Source organism: Takifugu flavidus, chromosome 14 (genome assembly GCF_003711565.1).
Source record: "Takifugu flavidus isolate HTHZ2018 chromosome 14, ASM371156v2, whole genome shotgun sequence".
In the NCBI taxonomy this organism is placed as follows: Eukaryota; Metazoa; Chordata; class Actinopteri; order Tetraodontiformes; family Tetraodontidae; genus Takifugu; species Takifugu flavidus.
The window spans coordinates 9,871,076-9,885,205 of record NC_079533.1 but is presented as its reverse complement, the minus strand read 5'-3'; the positions used below and the strand labels follow the sequence as shown (position 1 = coordinate 9,885,205).

At 42.7% G+C, this 14,130-nt stretch overlaps 1 protein-coding gene across 8 annotated transcripts in view; it reads left to right on the top strand.

The window, feature by feature from the left end:
* Positions 1 to 14,130, top strand: part of acaca (acetyl-CoA carboxylase alpha) — a 25,371-nt gene extending 11,241 nt beyond the window's left edge. The window contains exons 29-55 of one of the 8 annotated variants that reach the window (XM_057053993.1): positions 157 to 303; positions 769 to 912; positions 1,005 to 1,107; positions 1,203 to 1,310; positions 1,391 to 1,447; positions 1,696 to 1,740; positions 2,310 to 2,351; positions 2,917 to 3,132; positions 3,270 to 3,425; positions 3,516 to 3,719; positions 4,154 to 4,309; positions 4,398 to 4,544; positions 4,925 to 5,194; positions 5,461 to 5,558; positions 5,717 to 5,837; positions 5,920 to 6,030; positions 7,984 to 8,127; positions 8,215 to 8,335; positions 8,988 to 9,084; positions 9,247 to 9,343; positions 9,431 to 9,566; positions 9,644 to 9,821; positions 9,899 to 10,011; positions 10,693 to 10,847; positions 11,383 to 11,553; positions 12,558 to 12,697; positions 12,799 to 14,130. In XM_057053993.1, coding sequence (XP_056909973.1) covers positions 157 to 303; positions 769 to 912; positions 1,005 to 1,107; positions 1,203 to 1,310; positions 1,391 to 1,447; positions 1,696 to 1,740; positions 2,310 to 2,351; positions 2,917 to 3,132; positions 3,270 to 3,425; positions 3,516 to 3,719; positions 4,154 to 4,309; positions 4,398 to 4,544; positions 4,925 to 5,194; positions 5,461 to 5,558; positions 5,717 to 5,837; positions 5,920 to 6,030; positions 7,984 to 8,127; positions 8,215 to 8,335; positions 8,988 to 9,084; positions 9,247 to 9,343; positions 9,431 to 9,566; positions 9,644 to 9,821; positions 9,899 to 10,011; positions 10,693 to 10,847; positions 11,383 to 11,553; positions 12,558 to 12,697; positions 12,799 to 12,925 — 3,604 coding nt within the window. In that variant the 3' untranslated portion in view covers positions 12,926 to 14,130. Of the gene's footprint in view, positions 1 to 156; positions 304 to 768; positions 913 to 1,004; positions 1,108 to 1,202; positions 1,311 to 1,390; positions 1,448 to 1,695; positions 1,741 to 2,309; positions 2,352 to 2,916; positions 3,133 to 3,269; positions 3,426 to 3,515; positions 3,741 to 4,153; positions 4,310 to 4,397; positions 4,545 to 4,924; positions 5,195 to 5,460; positions 5,559 to 5,716; positions 5,838 to 5,919; positions 6,031 to 7,983; positions 8,128 to 8,214; positions 8,336 to 8,987; positions 9,085 to 9,246; positions 9,344 to 9,430; positions 9,567 to 9,643; positions 9,822 to 9,898; positions 10,012 to 10,692; positions 10,848 to 11,382; positions 11,554 to 12,557; positions 12,698 to 12,798 lie in introns of all 8 variants that reach the window. The other 7 variants (XM_057053992.1, XM_057053998.1, XM_057053997.1 and 4 more) reach the window with 7 other exon arrangements.

Sequence of the window (14,130 nt, the reverse complement as noted above, 5' to 3'; positions counted from 1 at the left end):
ATGTCTTTGTCCTGTGAAAGTGTTTTTCCTAACTCTTGGGTGTATGAGCTGCAATATTTTGGGGTAAGAAAGGATGTGAAGACCAGAAATGACATGTTGGACGAATGTGCTGTCAATGTAAATCTGCTGAACTGGATCCTGTAACTGTCCTGCCAGGAGAATGTCCGCCCCAATCCTGGACAGTCTAAAAGCCATGGACACTAAATTACAGGAAACAAAATCCCAGGATGGTAATGCACATAGTAAATCTAAGGATGATAATCCTGAGAAGAAAAAGGCCTCAGATTTGGAGTCAGTGGACAGGTTTGACAGAGAAAAGCTCTTTTGTGGTTTAATCCCTGGGACACTTTCAATCAAAGAACTAACACTAAGCAATATGACAATAAAGGGTTGGAGATGTATTTATGTTTCGGTTTTATATTGGTCCTTTGAAATAGTCTCTCTTTACCTTTTGCTTTCTCTGCATTTCACACGATGTGATTTATTAATTCTTTTTGTGATTAGAACCTCATGCAGTTTATAAAGAGTCCAAAAGCGCACAATAATAACAAACCTGCATTGTTGTTCATAGTCTCGAGACCAAAAAACTGTTTTGAGGTTCTTAATGGTGGATGTGGGTATTTCATTGGTACAACATTGTAATTTCTGCCTGAAGAAGTTTTTCCTGTTCCTGTTTCACTGTATGTTCTTACCTTAAACCCTTTGACATTAAATACAGAAGTAAATGTTATCCTAACATTTCATTGTGTTTTCATATCAATATAATAGGATGTCATTCTCATCCAACCTGAACCACTACGGCATGGTGCATGCAGCCAGCGTCAGCGACGTCCTGCTCGACACATCGTTCACGCCGCCCTGTCAGCGTATGGGAGCCATGGTTGCTTTCCGCTCCTTTCAGGAGTTTACCAGGTGGGTCCCTCTATAGAATCCTTATATTTGATAAAAATGCCTCAGGAGGAACAGGTGATTGATTGAATTTGTGGTTCTGTCTTCTCTTTCAGGAACATAACAGATGTGTTGAGCTGCTTCACTGACTCTCCTCCACCAAGTCCCACCTTCCCCGAAGGAGGAAATCCCGTTCTTTATGGCGAAGAGGACAACAAGGTGAGAAACAGATCTATTAACCTATAGTACAAGATCCATGAACCTATAGGACCGTGCAACCTTGATTTCTGACGTGTAACTGTGTTGTCTTTCAGAGCATCCTGGATGAGCCCATCCATATCTTGAACGTAGCCATAAAGACCGACAGTGACATTGGTGATGACAGCCTTGCAGCCAGCTTCAGAGAATTCACTCAGTCTAAGGTTGTATTCCTCCTGAGTTAACGCTTGATGTCACCTATAAAGATAATGGCACTCAAACATTTTCCTTTTCTCCCGTCCAGAAATCTCTGCTGTTTGAACATGGAATCCGTAGGCTGACGTTCCTTGTGGCTCAGAAGGTAGGGGTTCTGATGGAGAGTGGACCTGGTCCCTTTTATTATTATGCTTCTCTGCATGTCATTATTTAAGCATGTATCAAATGAAACATCCTATATCGATCCCATGGAAAATCTTTTACTAATATCTTTCATTTTTAAATGGAATGATGCTGTTAAGCTGTTTGATTGTAGTAATTTGCATTTGAAATTGAGCTTATCCTGTCTATCTCTTTCTGCATGCCTTGTTTTTGCTGCATTTATGATGAAAGGATTTCAGGAAGCAAATCAACTGTGAGGTGGACCAAAGGTTTCATGTAAGTAGAGGAAGACCAATTTTAGGACAGGTTTAGTCATTTAAGGCATCTGTTCAGCTATAGCATTTAGATTTATTTACAAGAAATCTACCAGCCCTCAGACCAGAAATGCATAAAGTCCTTTCTCTGCTGTCCCTTAGAGCGTAGGCAATGATTTGTCCCTGAATGTATAATGAATCTGTGTGTGTAGTGAACGTTTTAAAGAACTGTCAGTCTTGGAAAGTCCGACAACAGAAAAGTTTGTAATACTTCATATACCTTTTGTTTGCACATCCAAAAGACTTTCTTGATTTCTCATTCCTACAGACTGGCTGGTATTTTATTCAGCCTAGAGGTCCTGGTGATTTCCAAACTGTTACCCTTATTCCATTTGCAATTTTAGTCTTGCATGAATCCTCAGGAATCTTTAACACAAATTGCAGCTTTTAATTACATATAGTACATAATTCACTGTTATGTACTGTAATTGAGTTCATTATTAGTTCTGTCTGTTGTTTTGTGCAAACATGCCTTCTTTATTGTTTGAATACATTGCTGATATTATCATATTTATCTTTACTAATTTACAGAGGGAATTCCCCAAATTCTTCACATTCCGTGCCAGAGATAAGGTTGGTGTCCTCATTCAAACATACATATTAAATTATTATGGACAAATCTTTACATGTTTTCTGTTCCACATATTGCTGTAAAGGGATTTATCGCATACCTCGTGGAATACCGTACATGCAATTCCCCAAAATTCCAAACAGGAAATAACTTCAGAATCGCATCATTACTCTGTCCTTTGGGGGGAAACAAACTGTTGTGTGAAATGTTTTTAATCGAAAAAAAGAGTTTTTTAACACAAACAATCACTGATGACTCTTTCAGGTTTCAAAGCATCACCAAAAGTCATTAAATTAATGAACTCTTTAATTATAATGTCTCCTGTTTAAGAGAAATGATCTTCATTAGTAGCTTTCTAAGAGATTAGCTAAGCCGTCATTGATTTCGATGCTGTGTGGCTTACAGGCATCATTGTACTCTTAAATTAGTTTGGTGCTCCTCAAAATTCTATTTTTCTTGATGGAGGAGCTAATGAAAGCCCAACTTGTAAAGAAAAGGGTTCCTCAAAGTCCAATTAAGACTTTGCATTGCGATGTGGTTGACTGTGCTCTGCGTCCTTATCAACAGTTTGAGGAAGACAGGATCTACCGTCATTTGGAACCAGCACTAGCTTTCCAGTTAGAGCTCAACCGCATGCGTAATTTTGCCCTGACTGCCATCCCATGTGCCAACCACAAGATGCACCTGTACTTGGGTGCAGCACGCGTGGAAGTGGGCACGGAGGTTACGGACTACCGTTTCTTCGTGCGAGCCATCATCCGCCATTCAGATCTGGTTACAAAGGTGAGACATTAGTTCACTCAGGGACATCAACCCTCCCTTTCAGTGATGCGTTGTAGGTTTTGGACCTTTTTCTCATCTGCCCACTATTTCCATAGCCGTGGGACTTAACCGGTAATTCTATTTTCTCCATTTAAAAGGAGGCATCGTTTGAATATCTTCACAATGAAGCAGAGCGTCTGCTGTTGGAAGCCATGGATGAACTGGAAGTGGCCTTCAACAACACATCTGTACGGACAGATTGCAACCATATCTTCCTCAATTTTGTTCCCACAGTCATCATGGACCCATCAAAGGTTTGTGAAGCTGCCGGCATTTGGATCACTTGCACTCCGACAGGTTACATCTTGTTTTGTTAACTTTGCGACTGTTTTAATGCACTTCAGATTGAGGAATCTGTGCGTTCTATGGTGATGCGTTATGGCAGCCGTCTGTGGAAGCTGCGGGTGCTGCAGGCTGAGCTGAAAATCAACATCCGCTTGACTCCAACTGGCAAGCAAATCCCCATCCGCCTCTTTCTGACCAATGAATCAGGCTACTACCTGGACATCAGCTTGTACAAGGAGGTCACTGATTCCCGAACGGGACAGGTGGGGCCCAAAGATCAACAGGTGGGGCACTTAAACATCTTCCATTTCATCATTTTGAGGTCCACTTTGGCAACAGGCATCAGCTTCATACTGGAGACACCCAGCACCCAGGATGCAATTTACTAGCGTACTGTAAGAATTGTTTTGATGCAGAGCTCCAGTATGGTGTTTTGCCTTTAGTCTGGTGGACCCGCCTTTTTTTCTTACTATCCCTTGTAGCTGATCAGGTGAGCCGTCTTTATCCCTTTCATTGTTTGCCTTTTAAAGTAGTGTGGGGAGTTTTGGCATGCATGAGTGGGAATGTGTTTTATTGAAAAGTGACTTGCCTTCAGTTTTGTTACTTTTATCATCTGTATCCTCATCAGATCTCAACACACCTGGGGTGGGTAAAGAGGTCAGTAAACCTATAAAGTGACTCTGTCCTTTGTTTCCAGATCATGTTCCAAGCATACGGAGACAAGCAAGGCCCATTGCACGGCATGCTCATCAACACGCCGTATGTTACCAAGGATTTGCTGCAGTCGAAGCGTTTCCAGGCGCAGTCCCTGGGCACCACTTATGTCTACGACTTTCCAGAAATGTTCAGACAGGTATGGCAACAAATAGTTAACGCCCTTGGCTAAGGGGTGTTGATTAGCTTAAATCTTACTATTTTTTTCTTTCAACTTCTTTTCCTAGGCTCTCAAAAAACTGTGGCATTCCACCCAGACTTATGCCAACTTGCCAAAATGTCCTGCCCCCTCTGAGCTGCTCACCTTCACAGAGCTGGTTCTCGATGCTCAGGGTCAACTGGTGCAGATGAACCGACTGCCAGGGGGCAATGAGGTCAGACATCCTGAGTGTGTTCTGAAGGGTTGATGTATTAAGCCAGACATAAAAAAATACAAGTCAGCATTTGTCTTTACCTCTTGCAAATTGTGCAGTTTTCCCTTTCAGGCAATAGGTGTCTCTGTTGTCTTTAAATGGCTTTTGATTTCATGAAATATAGGAATGCTCGTTTTTTAATGGTACCCCTGAAGATATCATTTAATCACATAGAGGAATAGCTCAAATGCAACATAATGCTATTTAGTGCTAGAATAAAACATTTACAGTGCCTCTTACAATTTGTATTAATTTCAGGACCTTTTGATTGTAGCATATTGAAATATTATCTGCAGATTTCCAGGATGTCTTAAAATGGTTGTCTTTAATTCTTTTTTCAGATTGGAATGGTCGCATGGCGAATGACTCTGCGCACACCAGAATATCCAGCGGGACGTGAGATCATTGTCATTAGTAACGACATCACACACAAGATAGGATCCTTTGGCCCGCAGGAGGACATACTGTTCCTACGAGCCTCAGAGATGGCACGTGACAGTGGCATCCCTCGAATCTACATTGCGGCCAACAGCGGTGCCCGTATCGGACTGGCCGAAGAGATCCGACACATGTTCCACGTGGCATGGCAAGACCCAGCTGACCCCTATAAGGTCAGCTATCAAATCCTGTCTCGCATTTGTATTTATGTGGTTTTCACAACAATCCTAATTTCATTTTTGATATAGTGAACTACATTTTCTTTAGAAATGGTTTCATTCACATTTGTTGCTTGTAGTGTTTAGATGACTCTTTTATTATGACATTCTGTATAGTGCAGCATATCTTTTGTATAAATTGACTGCAATTTCTGGCACTCCCGTGGTTTGTTTTCTTGTGCATTTTCTAACTCCGCTGTCATGGCAATCTCCTCTGGCAGGGTTTTAAATATCTCTACCTCACACCTCAAGATTACAAGAAAGTCTCTGCTCTGAACTCTGTGCATTGCGAGCATGTGGAGGACGAGGGTGAATCCAGGTATTTGTCCTTATCCAATATGAGTGGCTTGAGGAAATGCATCTGTCTGGCACCGTAGTGTCATTTTGCTATTCTGAGAGATGACAACAGGCTGGCAGAATGGGGTTATTTGTGGGCCACATCTGGCTTTGAGTGAGTATATGTGTGTTGTAATGCAGGTACAAGATCACTGACATCATTGGAAAGGATGAAGGGCTGGGGGTGGAAAATCTGAAAGGGTCTGGAATGATTGCTGGAGAGTCATCTTTGGCTTATGAGGAGATTATCACCATGAACTTGGTAAGACTGAAGTGGTTGCACAAGTGCTAGCTAAAAAAAAAAGGCAAAGAGTTGATTTACTCAAGGTTGTCTGGTCTTATAGGTCACTTGCAGAGCCATAGGGATTGGGGCCTATCTGGTGAGGCTGGGACAGAGAACTATTCAAGTGGACAATTCTCACATTATCCTCACTGGTGCTGGAGCTCTCAACAAGGTAATAACACAACGGTGTTCTGTGATTGTGTACCTTGTACTCATCCAACAGCATTGAATGGCAAAATCTCTGTCATTGAAGTGACGGATATGCATCTTAAAATTCCAGAAAATAATCAATAATTTGTACTGAAATAGAGCAAATTCTGTGTATGTGTTGCTGATAAATTCAACAACGGTGATATTTTTTATGACAGGGAATCATTTGTGTATTTATTGAGAAAAGAAAGGAAATTAGAAAAGTGTTCTAAATTTTTGGAACTGTTCCAACTCAACGATCACACCGCCTTCTTTATTGTTCGGTTCTACTAGGATTCCCTTTTCAATCCCAGCCAGAGGCCCGCCTGCCACTCATTGTGAAATAATTGAAAGTGAACCGTGAAGTTGTATTTGCATAGAAATGGGGCGACATGCCGGAGGCTGCAGTGCAGGACACTCATATCATTTGTTTTTAATCTAAATGAAGAGTTTTGCTGAGGCAGATTGTTTCCTCTATACATTTGATTGGTGTGTGTTTGCATGTGTGTGCGTGTGTGTGTGCATGCATATACATGCTTCACTGACTCTTCTTGTTTTCTATTCGCTGTCCTTGTCAGTGCATTAAGATGACTCCATTTCAAATTGGATGACAGATCGCAACACGGCAAATCATGCAAATGGTGCAATGATGGTGTAGCTATTTGCTGGAAGCTCGATTGTTTTTCGATGACCCTGCTGTTTAGCTCTATCTGCTCTATAATGATGTTTGCTGACATGTGTTGGCTGGGTGCAGATGATGCATTGCAGTGTATTTTATGCTGCAATCCTTTTGTTTGCAATTAATCTTGATTTTTAATAATTCAATTTGTAGCAGCAGAATCAACACAAAAAATGGGCCACTTATTGTTTCCTTTTAAGGCATCGCATATTTTTCTGCTTATTAATCTGAACATAATGTAATGCATGGGTCTACCACCCAGAGATCACCATTACATTAGCTGCTGTGAAGCGTTCAGGTTTTCATGGGGACTGAATAGTAACTACTTTCTTTAATACCCCTGTGAGCTGTTGCCTCCTGTTGGTCTCTCATTTTCTTCTTCCCTGCTTGGTCCCTCTCTTCCTCACCCAATATCCACTTGTCTGTTCTCTGCTGTAGAATCTTAATGATGGCCACCTGATGGCCAGAGGCATGGGGGTTTTGTGTATGTCAAGGTGACTGCAATGTTTCTTGGGGCCACAGGCTTTCCTGACAGCTTTAGGAGAGCGCCCTAGATTTGTAGCCAGATACATAACCATTAACGGTAATAAAGAAAGTAAATGATGGCTGAAAAGGTGAGCACTGAGGGGAAGGACTGAGCTCCTCTGGTTTTATGGAAGCCCTGCCACCTGTTCTGGGCTGCTTATGAAAATAAGGTGGGGTTGGGTGCAGGATTTTATAGCTTCAGTTTGACACAGGAACAATTTCTGCAGGTAAAACCAATTCTTTAATAACACATTTGACAAAATAACGGCAAAAATAAGTGTTTTGAAAGAGAAAGAATAACATTGTCAGGATGAGTGGCAGGTTCTCCCACCCAGCTATGACTGTGGTGGTCACAATGCTTTTGGCTGCAGGTCAATATTGAAGGGACATACACAGCTGCAATTATCTGGCAAGTCTCTCTCTCTGTTATCTCATTGATCCACAGCTCTCCAGACCTGAAAAATGGTGATGTAACCTGCTTTTGTTCACCAGGGTTGCATGCACTGATCGGTGGATTAGTTCTGCTGCACTTACTAGAGGCCACAGAGAAGGGTTTAGGGTATATTTATGAGGGAGCGGAATCCTGCTGCTCCTAGTGTCAAGCAAAACTGGCAACATGTCGGTGGGTTTTTGCTGTTCATGCAGTGGGAATGCCACACCCCCAAAACACAATCAGAGATCAATCACTTTACTTTTAAAGTCCACATTTTTGGGGTTTTTTGCCCTCTGCAGGTGCTGGGAAGAGAAGTGTACACATCAAACAACCAACTTGGCGGAATCCAGATCATGTACAACAATGGTGTGACCCATAACACAGTGTGTGATGACTTTGAAGGAGTCTTCAATCTTCTGGAGTGGCTATCTTACATGCCCAAGGTCAGGATGTGTTATATAAAATCCATAACCTTATATTTGGAGCAGTTTGTGTTTGGTCAATGTAAAATAAATGCAGTTTTTCTTCAGTCTAAAAACAGCCCAGTGCCCATCCTTGATGGCAAAGATCCCATCGATCGACTGGTGGAGTTTGTACCCACAAAGGCTCCCTATGACCCTCGCTGGATGCTAGCAGGGCGCCCAAATCAGAGTAAGTGTTCAAATTGGATAATATGAACAATTTGTGCTGTGTCGAAATAAGGCTCACATGGACAGAATCAAAAATCTGTGTGCAGTCGATGATTTACACACAAATTGTAATAATCCACACTTGCAATTTGTGTGACAAAAATGAGGCTTGAAGCACAGAATAACTTATGAGAGAGTCTGTGACCTCCGTGTTGCCAAAAGCAAGATGGAAGTAAACCTGATGCAGTGTGTCTTGAACTGTGGGTCAGCACTTGGCTGTCTCCACTCCTGTGTCATTACAGCTGCATTCTCTCTGATAATGCAGGACCATGTTGAAAGCCAGTCAGCGTAGGTGGTAGTGATGAGTGGCAAAGTGTAATTGAATGGGTAACCTCACAGAATGGGCATGTTTGTCAGAGTGTGCAAGACAGCAAAAGAGCCGAGTAAGCTTCCTTATAAGGCTATCCGTCATGGTCGCTACAAAGAGTACAGATTCGGAGCCAGAAATTCACCCCAGTGATTGCACTGGAAGTGAAGAGTGTTTGTTAAAAGGATGAACTTGAAGCAATCATTTTAGGAGGGCTATTTTTGTTGGTTTGGATTTTTTATTTTATCTTTTTTATAAATAGAAAATGTTAAATATGTCTATATTTTCTACCCTCTTGTCTAAACAGCTCCAAAAGGTTCCTGGCAAAGTGGTTTCTTCGACTATGGCTCCTTCATGGAGATCATGCAACCTTGGGCTCAGAGTGTGGTAGTGGGCAGAGCCAGGTAATTCTTATTGCACATATAAATATATATATGTATAATTTAAGATATGTTGTTTTAACAGGTGAAATAACTGTCCTGTTACACTGGCAGTGTTAGGGATATCAGGGAAAGACGCACAGCTGTTTTGTAGTATTCGATACCAAATGAGCTCTCTCTCCACAGACTAGGAGGCATACCCACAGGGGTAGTTGCTGTGGAAACCAGGTCAGTGGAACTGTCAATCCCAGCAGACCCAGCCAACTTGGACTCAGAGGCTAAGGTAAGACATAGCTCCATACATACATTAGATGTATCTACTGTATGTATTTGGAGTCACCAAAGATCTGATGCTGATTACAATCTGCAGATCATCCAGCAAGCAGGACAGGTGTGGTTCCCAGATTCTGCATTTAAAACAGCCCAGGCCATTAAGGATCTGAACAGAGAGGGCTTGCCTCTCATCGTGTTCGCCAACTGGAGAGGCTTTTCTGGAGGAATGAAAGGTACGCCTGCCTCCGTGGCCTTCGGCTAGTGTGGATTTGAGCCCATGCGCTGTCTGAAATGAAACCCTTCTCTACAGATATGTACGACCAGGTGTTGAAGTTTGGAGCCTACATTGTGGATGGACTGAGGGAGTACAAGCAGCCGGTGCTGGTTTATATCCCTCCACAGGCAGAGTTGAGAGGAGGCTCTTGGGTGGTCATTGATCCCACCATCAACCCCCGTCACATGGAGATGTACGCCGACAAGGACAGCAGGTAAGTTGGATTGAGAGCAGATTATAGTATCATCTTTATCTCCTGGTGTTGGTGACTTCGACCATTCCTGTCTGCAGAGGTGGAGTGCTGGAGCCTGAGGGGACGGTTGAGATCAAGTTTAGGCGCAAAGATCTGGTGAAGACTATGAGAAGAGTAGATCCAATCTACACGAGTTTGGCCGAAAGACTGGGTAAATTTTACCTTGATTTCAATCTCGTTCATCCCCATTTATTTTTGGACAAAATCATCTACTCACGTGTGCTGGTTTTGTTCTTCGCTCTGTTTTGATCGTATCATCTTCACCGCTCTCCCTCGGGAGATGTGTCAATCACAAGAGGGTAAATCAATCAAAGGCTGTCCTGTCTCCCCTGTGCAGCTTATTGATTTTCCTCTAAGCTCATAGCAACTCTGGCCCAGTGCAGTGCCTGCTCTTTTCTTAAGGCGATCTGCTGGAATGGAAGCTGAAGATGAGGGGCCGGTTTGAGAGTTTACAGATTGGAATTGACAGAAATCAGTCTTTTGTGACTTCAACTAGGGGTCTTGGGGGCTCTTTGAAGCAAAATGCATTTAGGCAGAGTTAATGCACTGTTGCGTGTTCATGCAAAACCCGATGTAACTGTAATGAGGTTGTAAACGAACGATAACTACAGGGCTGCCGTGCGCTGTAAAAATGTCTATGTCAACTTTTCTCGGTATCAATACTCTGTATAATGCTACAATACTACTGCTGACTAATGTTTTTCACTGATGATAAATGAGATATTGTTTCAAAAACGTATTTCCATGAACATGTGAGAAACAATTTTATAGGTCATTATATATAAATCATTAGATATTACCACTATAAAGATATTTATTTGAACATGCACAGGGACCCCGGAGCTGAGTCCACCAGACCGCAAAGAGTTGGAAACCAAGCTGAAGGAGCGTGAAGAGTTTCTCCTGCCCATCTACCACCAGGTCGCTGTGCAGTTTGCAGACCTCCACGACACACCGGGTCGCATGCAAGAGAAGGGCGTCATTACGGTGAGCTTGTTAAACATTATCTTGTGCATCGTGCACCGAGGCTGTGTGTGTGTGTGTGTGTCTGTGTGACTGTGTGTCTGTGTGACTGTGTCTGTGTGTGTGTGTAGAACTTAAAAAGGCCAGAGGGGAGAAACGGTGCGCACCCGCTATGTGAATAATGTTTGGTCTCTACAGCCTGAGAGAGTCGTCCTCATAATTATCTTGTGATGACCCTGGTCAATCACCTTAGAAAGTGCAGAGCGGCCCCAGGCAGCCTCCTGTACCCTCACACTTCCATCCTTCACACACAGGCATACACGCACTCCCTTTGTTAACATGACCAGAGGGGTCTTTTCAGATGGATGGTAGGGTATTTATACAGCCTGTATCACTGTACTCTTCCGCACCTTTAAGTTAAGTGCACAAGCACGGCAAAGGTAAAGCTTCCTCTATACTATTGCAGCTAAATGTATTAAACTCTGCATTAGAACATCATATTTAAGCATATTTCTAAGAAAGTCCTACATAGGTTTATCAGCTCTTTTATTTTTTTCAGGATATCCTTGAATGGCCAACATCTCGTCAGTTCTTCTACTGGCGTCTGAGGCGACTGCTGTTAGAGGAGACGGTGAAGAGGAAGATCCAGGAGGCTAACAGCGAGCTGACGGACGGTCAGGTCCAGGCAATGCTGCGCCGCTGGTTTGTGGAGGCTGAAGGAGCAGTTAAGGTATAATATACTGCGGCTTATAGGCTGGGTGGAAACTATTGGAAATGTTTAATAAAAGGGGCCAGAGGATTGAATAATTGAAAACCTTTGATTAAATCTATATTGGGCCAAATTGATAGTACCTCATGTGTTAAACTATCACCAGTATTCAACTGTCTGAAATTTGGCTTCTGGCCTTTTCACCATAAATGGTGTCTCTGCACTTTGACTACAGGAGATTTACAAATCCTCAAAAAGAAAATGACATGACAACATCCCTGACAAGTGCATAAATGCTGCTTCTTCAGGCTGAGTCTCAGGCTCCTGGGACCAGCAGCAGGGGTGACATGAGCCGGCCGGCATTGGCGATCTCCCACAAAGTGGCCTTCTTGTTAGCTAATGTAACATCCAAATCATGATCGGCTGTCTTAAGCCACCATTAATCACAGCCCTGGCACGTGCAGATAGGAGAGAAACACGCTGTTTCTTAATTAAAAGCAAACAGATTAAAAATGATTAATAAGGGCATTAAATGTTCTTGTGGACCACAAGCAGGACAGTTCATAAAAAAGGGCTTGAGCCTATTAAACCCATCACCCCCCCAAAAATCTTTGCTAAGCCCTCCAGTGTGGCTTTGTTTGGGATCAAAGATGCCAGCACTCATGAATACTAATTTTCCTTTCAGGTCCATTCATCAACACGTTAAACTCCATTTTGTGTCTTTCTGTCTCTTTTGTCGTCACACAATCGTCACATATTTTATGGACTATCTGCTTATCGTGCTTATTTGAATGAAAATTACAAAATCAAGGTTTTGTTCATCCCTAAATGCTTAGAAGCATCACAAGGAATTGATGCAAAGCCTTAACTTGAATTCGGTGTAGTCATTATTGCAGCTTAAAAAAAATTGTTACTTATGTTACTACTTTCTTACTTTATTTTTATTTTTTTTAAATCACAGAAACATCTGTGAAGTCCTGTGGATGACAGGGACTCTTCTCTCATGCTTCCCTCTCTTTATTTAGGCCTATCTGTGGGAGAACAACAACGAGGAGGTGGTGGCGTGGCTGGAGAAGCAGCTCGCTGAAGAAGAGGGCGCGCGATCCGTTATCGACGAGAACATCAAATACATCCGCCGAGATCACATCCTCAAGCAGATACGCAGGTGACTTGTCCCAACACGTGTACTCCGAAACCAATTGTTCTTCACAAAACCTTCCAGCTCCTGATGAGTTTTTATTTTTCATTCTGCTTATGAAATTCCAGCCTTGTTCAAGCAAATCCAGAAGTGGCCATGGATTCCATAGTGCACATGACCCAGCACATCTCACCTACACAGAGAACGGAGGTGGTGCGTATCCTGTCCACTATGGAGACGTCAGCATCCTCCTAATCGGGAGTCTGGTCTCTCTCTTCTACCCGCCCTTGGCCTGTCTGGGTGGCTGGAGCACAGGCCACAACCAGGGCCAGGGAAGCCTGGCTGAGACCCAGGCCTGAAACTGAGGCTGGAGGAGCCAACATGAGGATCTCCTGGTGACCGCCAGGCTACTAATGAACCGTTGGCTATGATTCATCAGTTCCCATGTAAATTGTTTTAGAACATATCCTTGTTTTAAAAAACATATTACATTCAACTTCCAATAAAAAAAAAAAAATTATAGATAGTGATTAATATATGGTTGGAGTTTACACAGTCGGTCAAAGTGGTTGCTAACGTCTCAGTCATAATCAGCAGTCTCTGCTTGAACTGGAGGTGTGTAACCGATTTATTTTGTTAAACTGCCTCACATTGTTTGGGGCATCAGCAAGAAAAGGTGGGTTTCAGCTCCCTAATAGGGGGCACTTAGTTACTGAACAAAACACAGGAACACTAGCCCGGCAGGGAGCGGGGACAGGGTCCAATTTAGACCCCGGCTGCTTCACAGTTACCCTGCAGTGAGCAATGGGCGGCTCATTTCCCAACAAAACCACAGCTGTTCCTTCTGTTCTCATTCACACAGGACACGCGCACTTTACCGCTTGCTGCACGCAGAATCAGAAACACAGTTGTAGAGGATCCATACAAACAAGTCTGATGCAGTGCACCCACAGAGATGATGGATATATGAACGACTGTGGCAACTGTTTGCACCTAAATTTTGCTTTTTAACTTCAAAATATTGCTGTTGTTACATTTGAGTGGCTGATTGGTTAAATGTTTGTGAACAGAGCCAGATGTTAACTAAACCTACATTTGTAATTTTAACTGCACTCTACCTGATGTGAAGCGGTCCTAGATGTCGCTCTTTTTTTTCCGATGAGGTCCACATAATGTTTTATCTTTGTTACAATAAACTGACTAATTGTGCTAAATGTCAAGGGGGTGGGGGGGGTAAAAGCAGCAATGTGATGTTAGTTTCCGTTTCACAGGTCTTGTATCAGACTTGATGCTGTGCAGAAAATGCAATGTTGACTACATTAGATGACTTCATGCTGCATACTGTGCCTTCATCTGTGCATGTCGTCCCGTTGCTTTATAAGTAACTGGTTGTTTCCCATGGCAAGAATAGAGAATAATTTGCATCTGAAAATTGAATAAAGCTCAAAACTTGGTTGAAA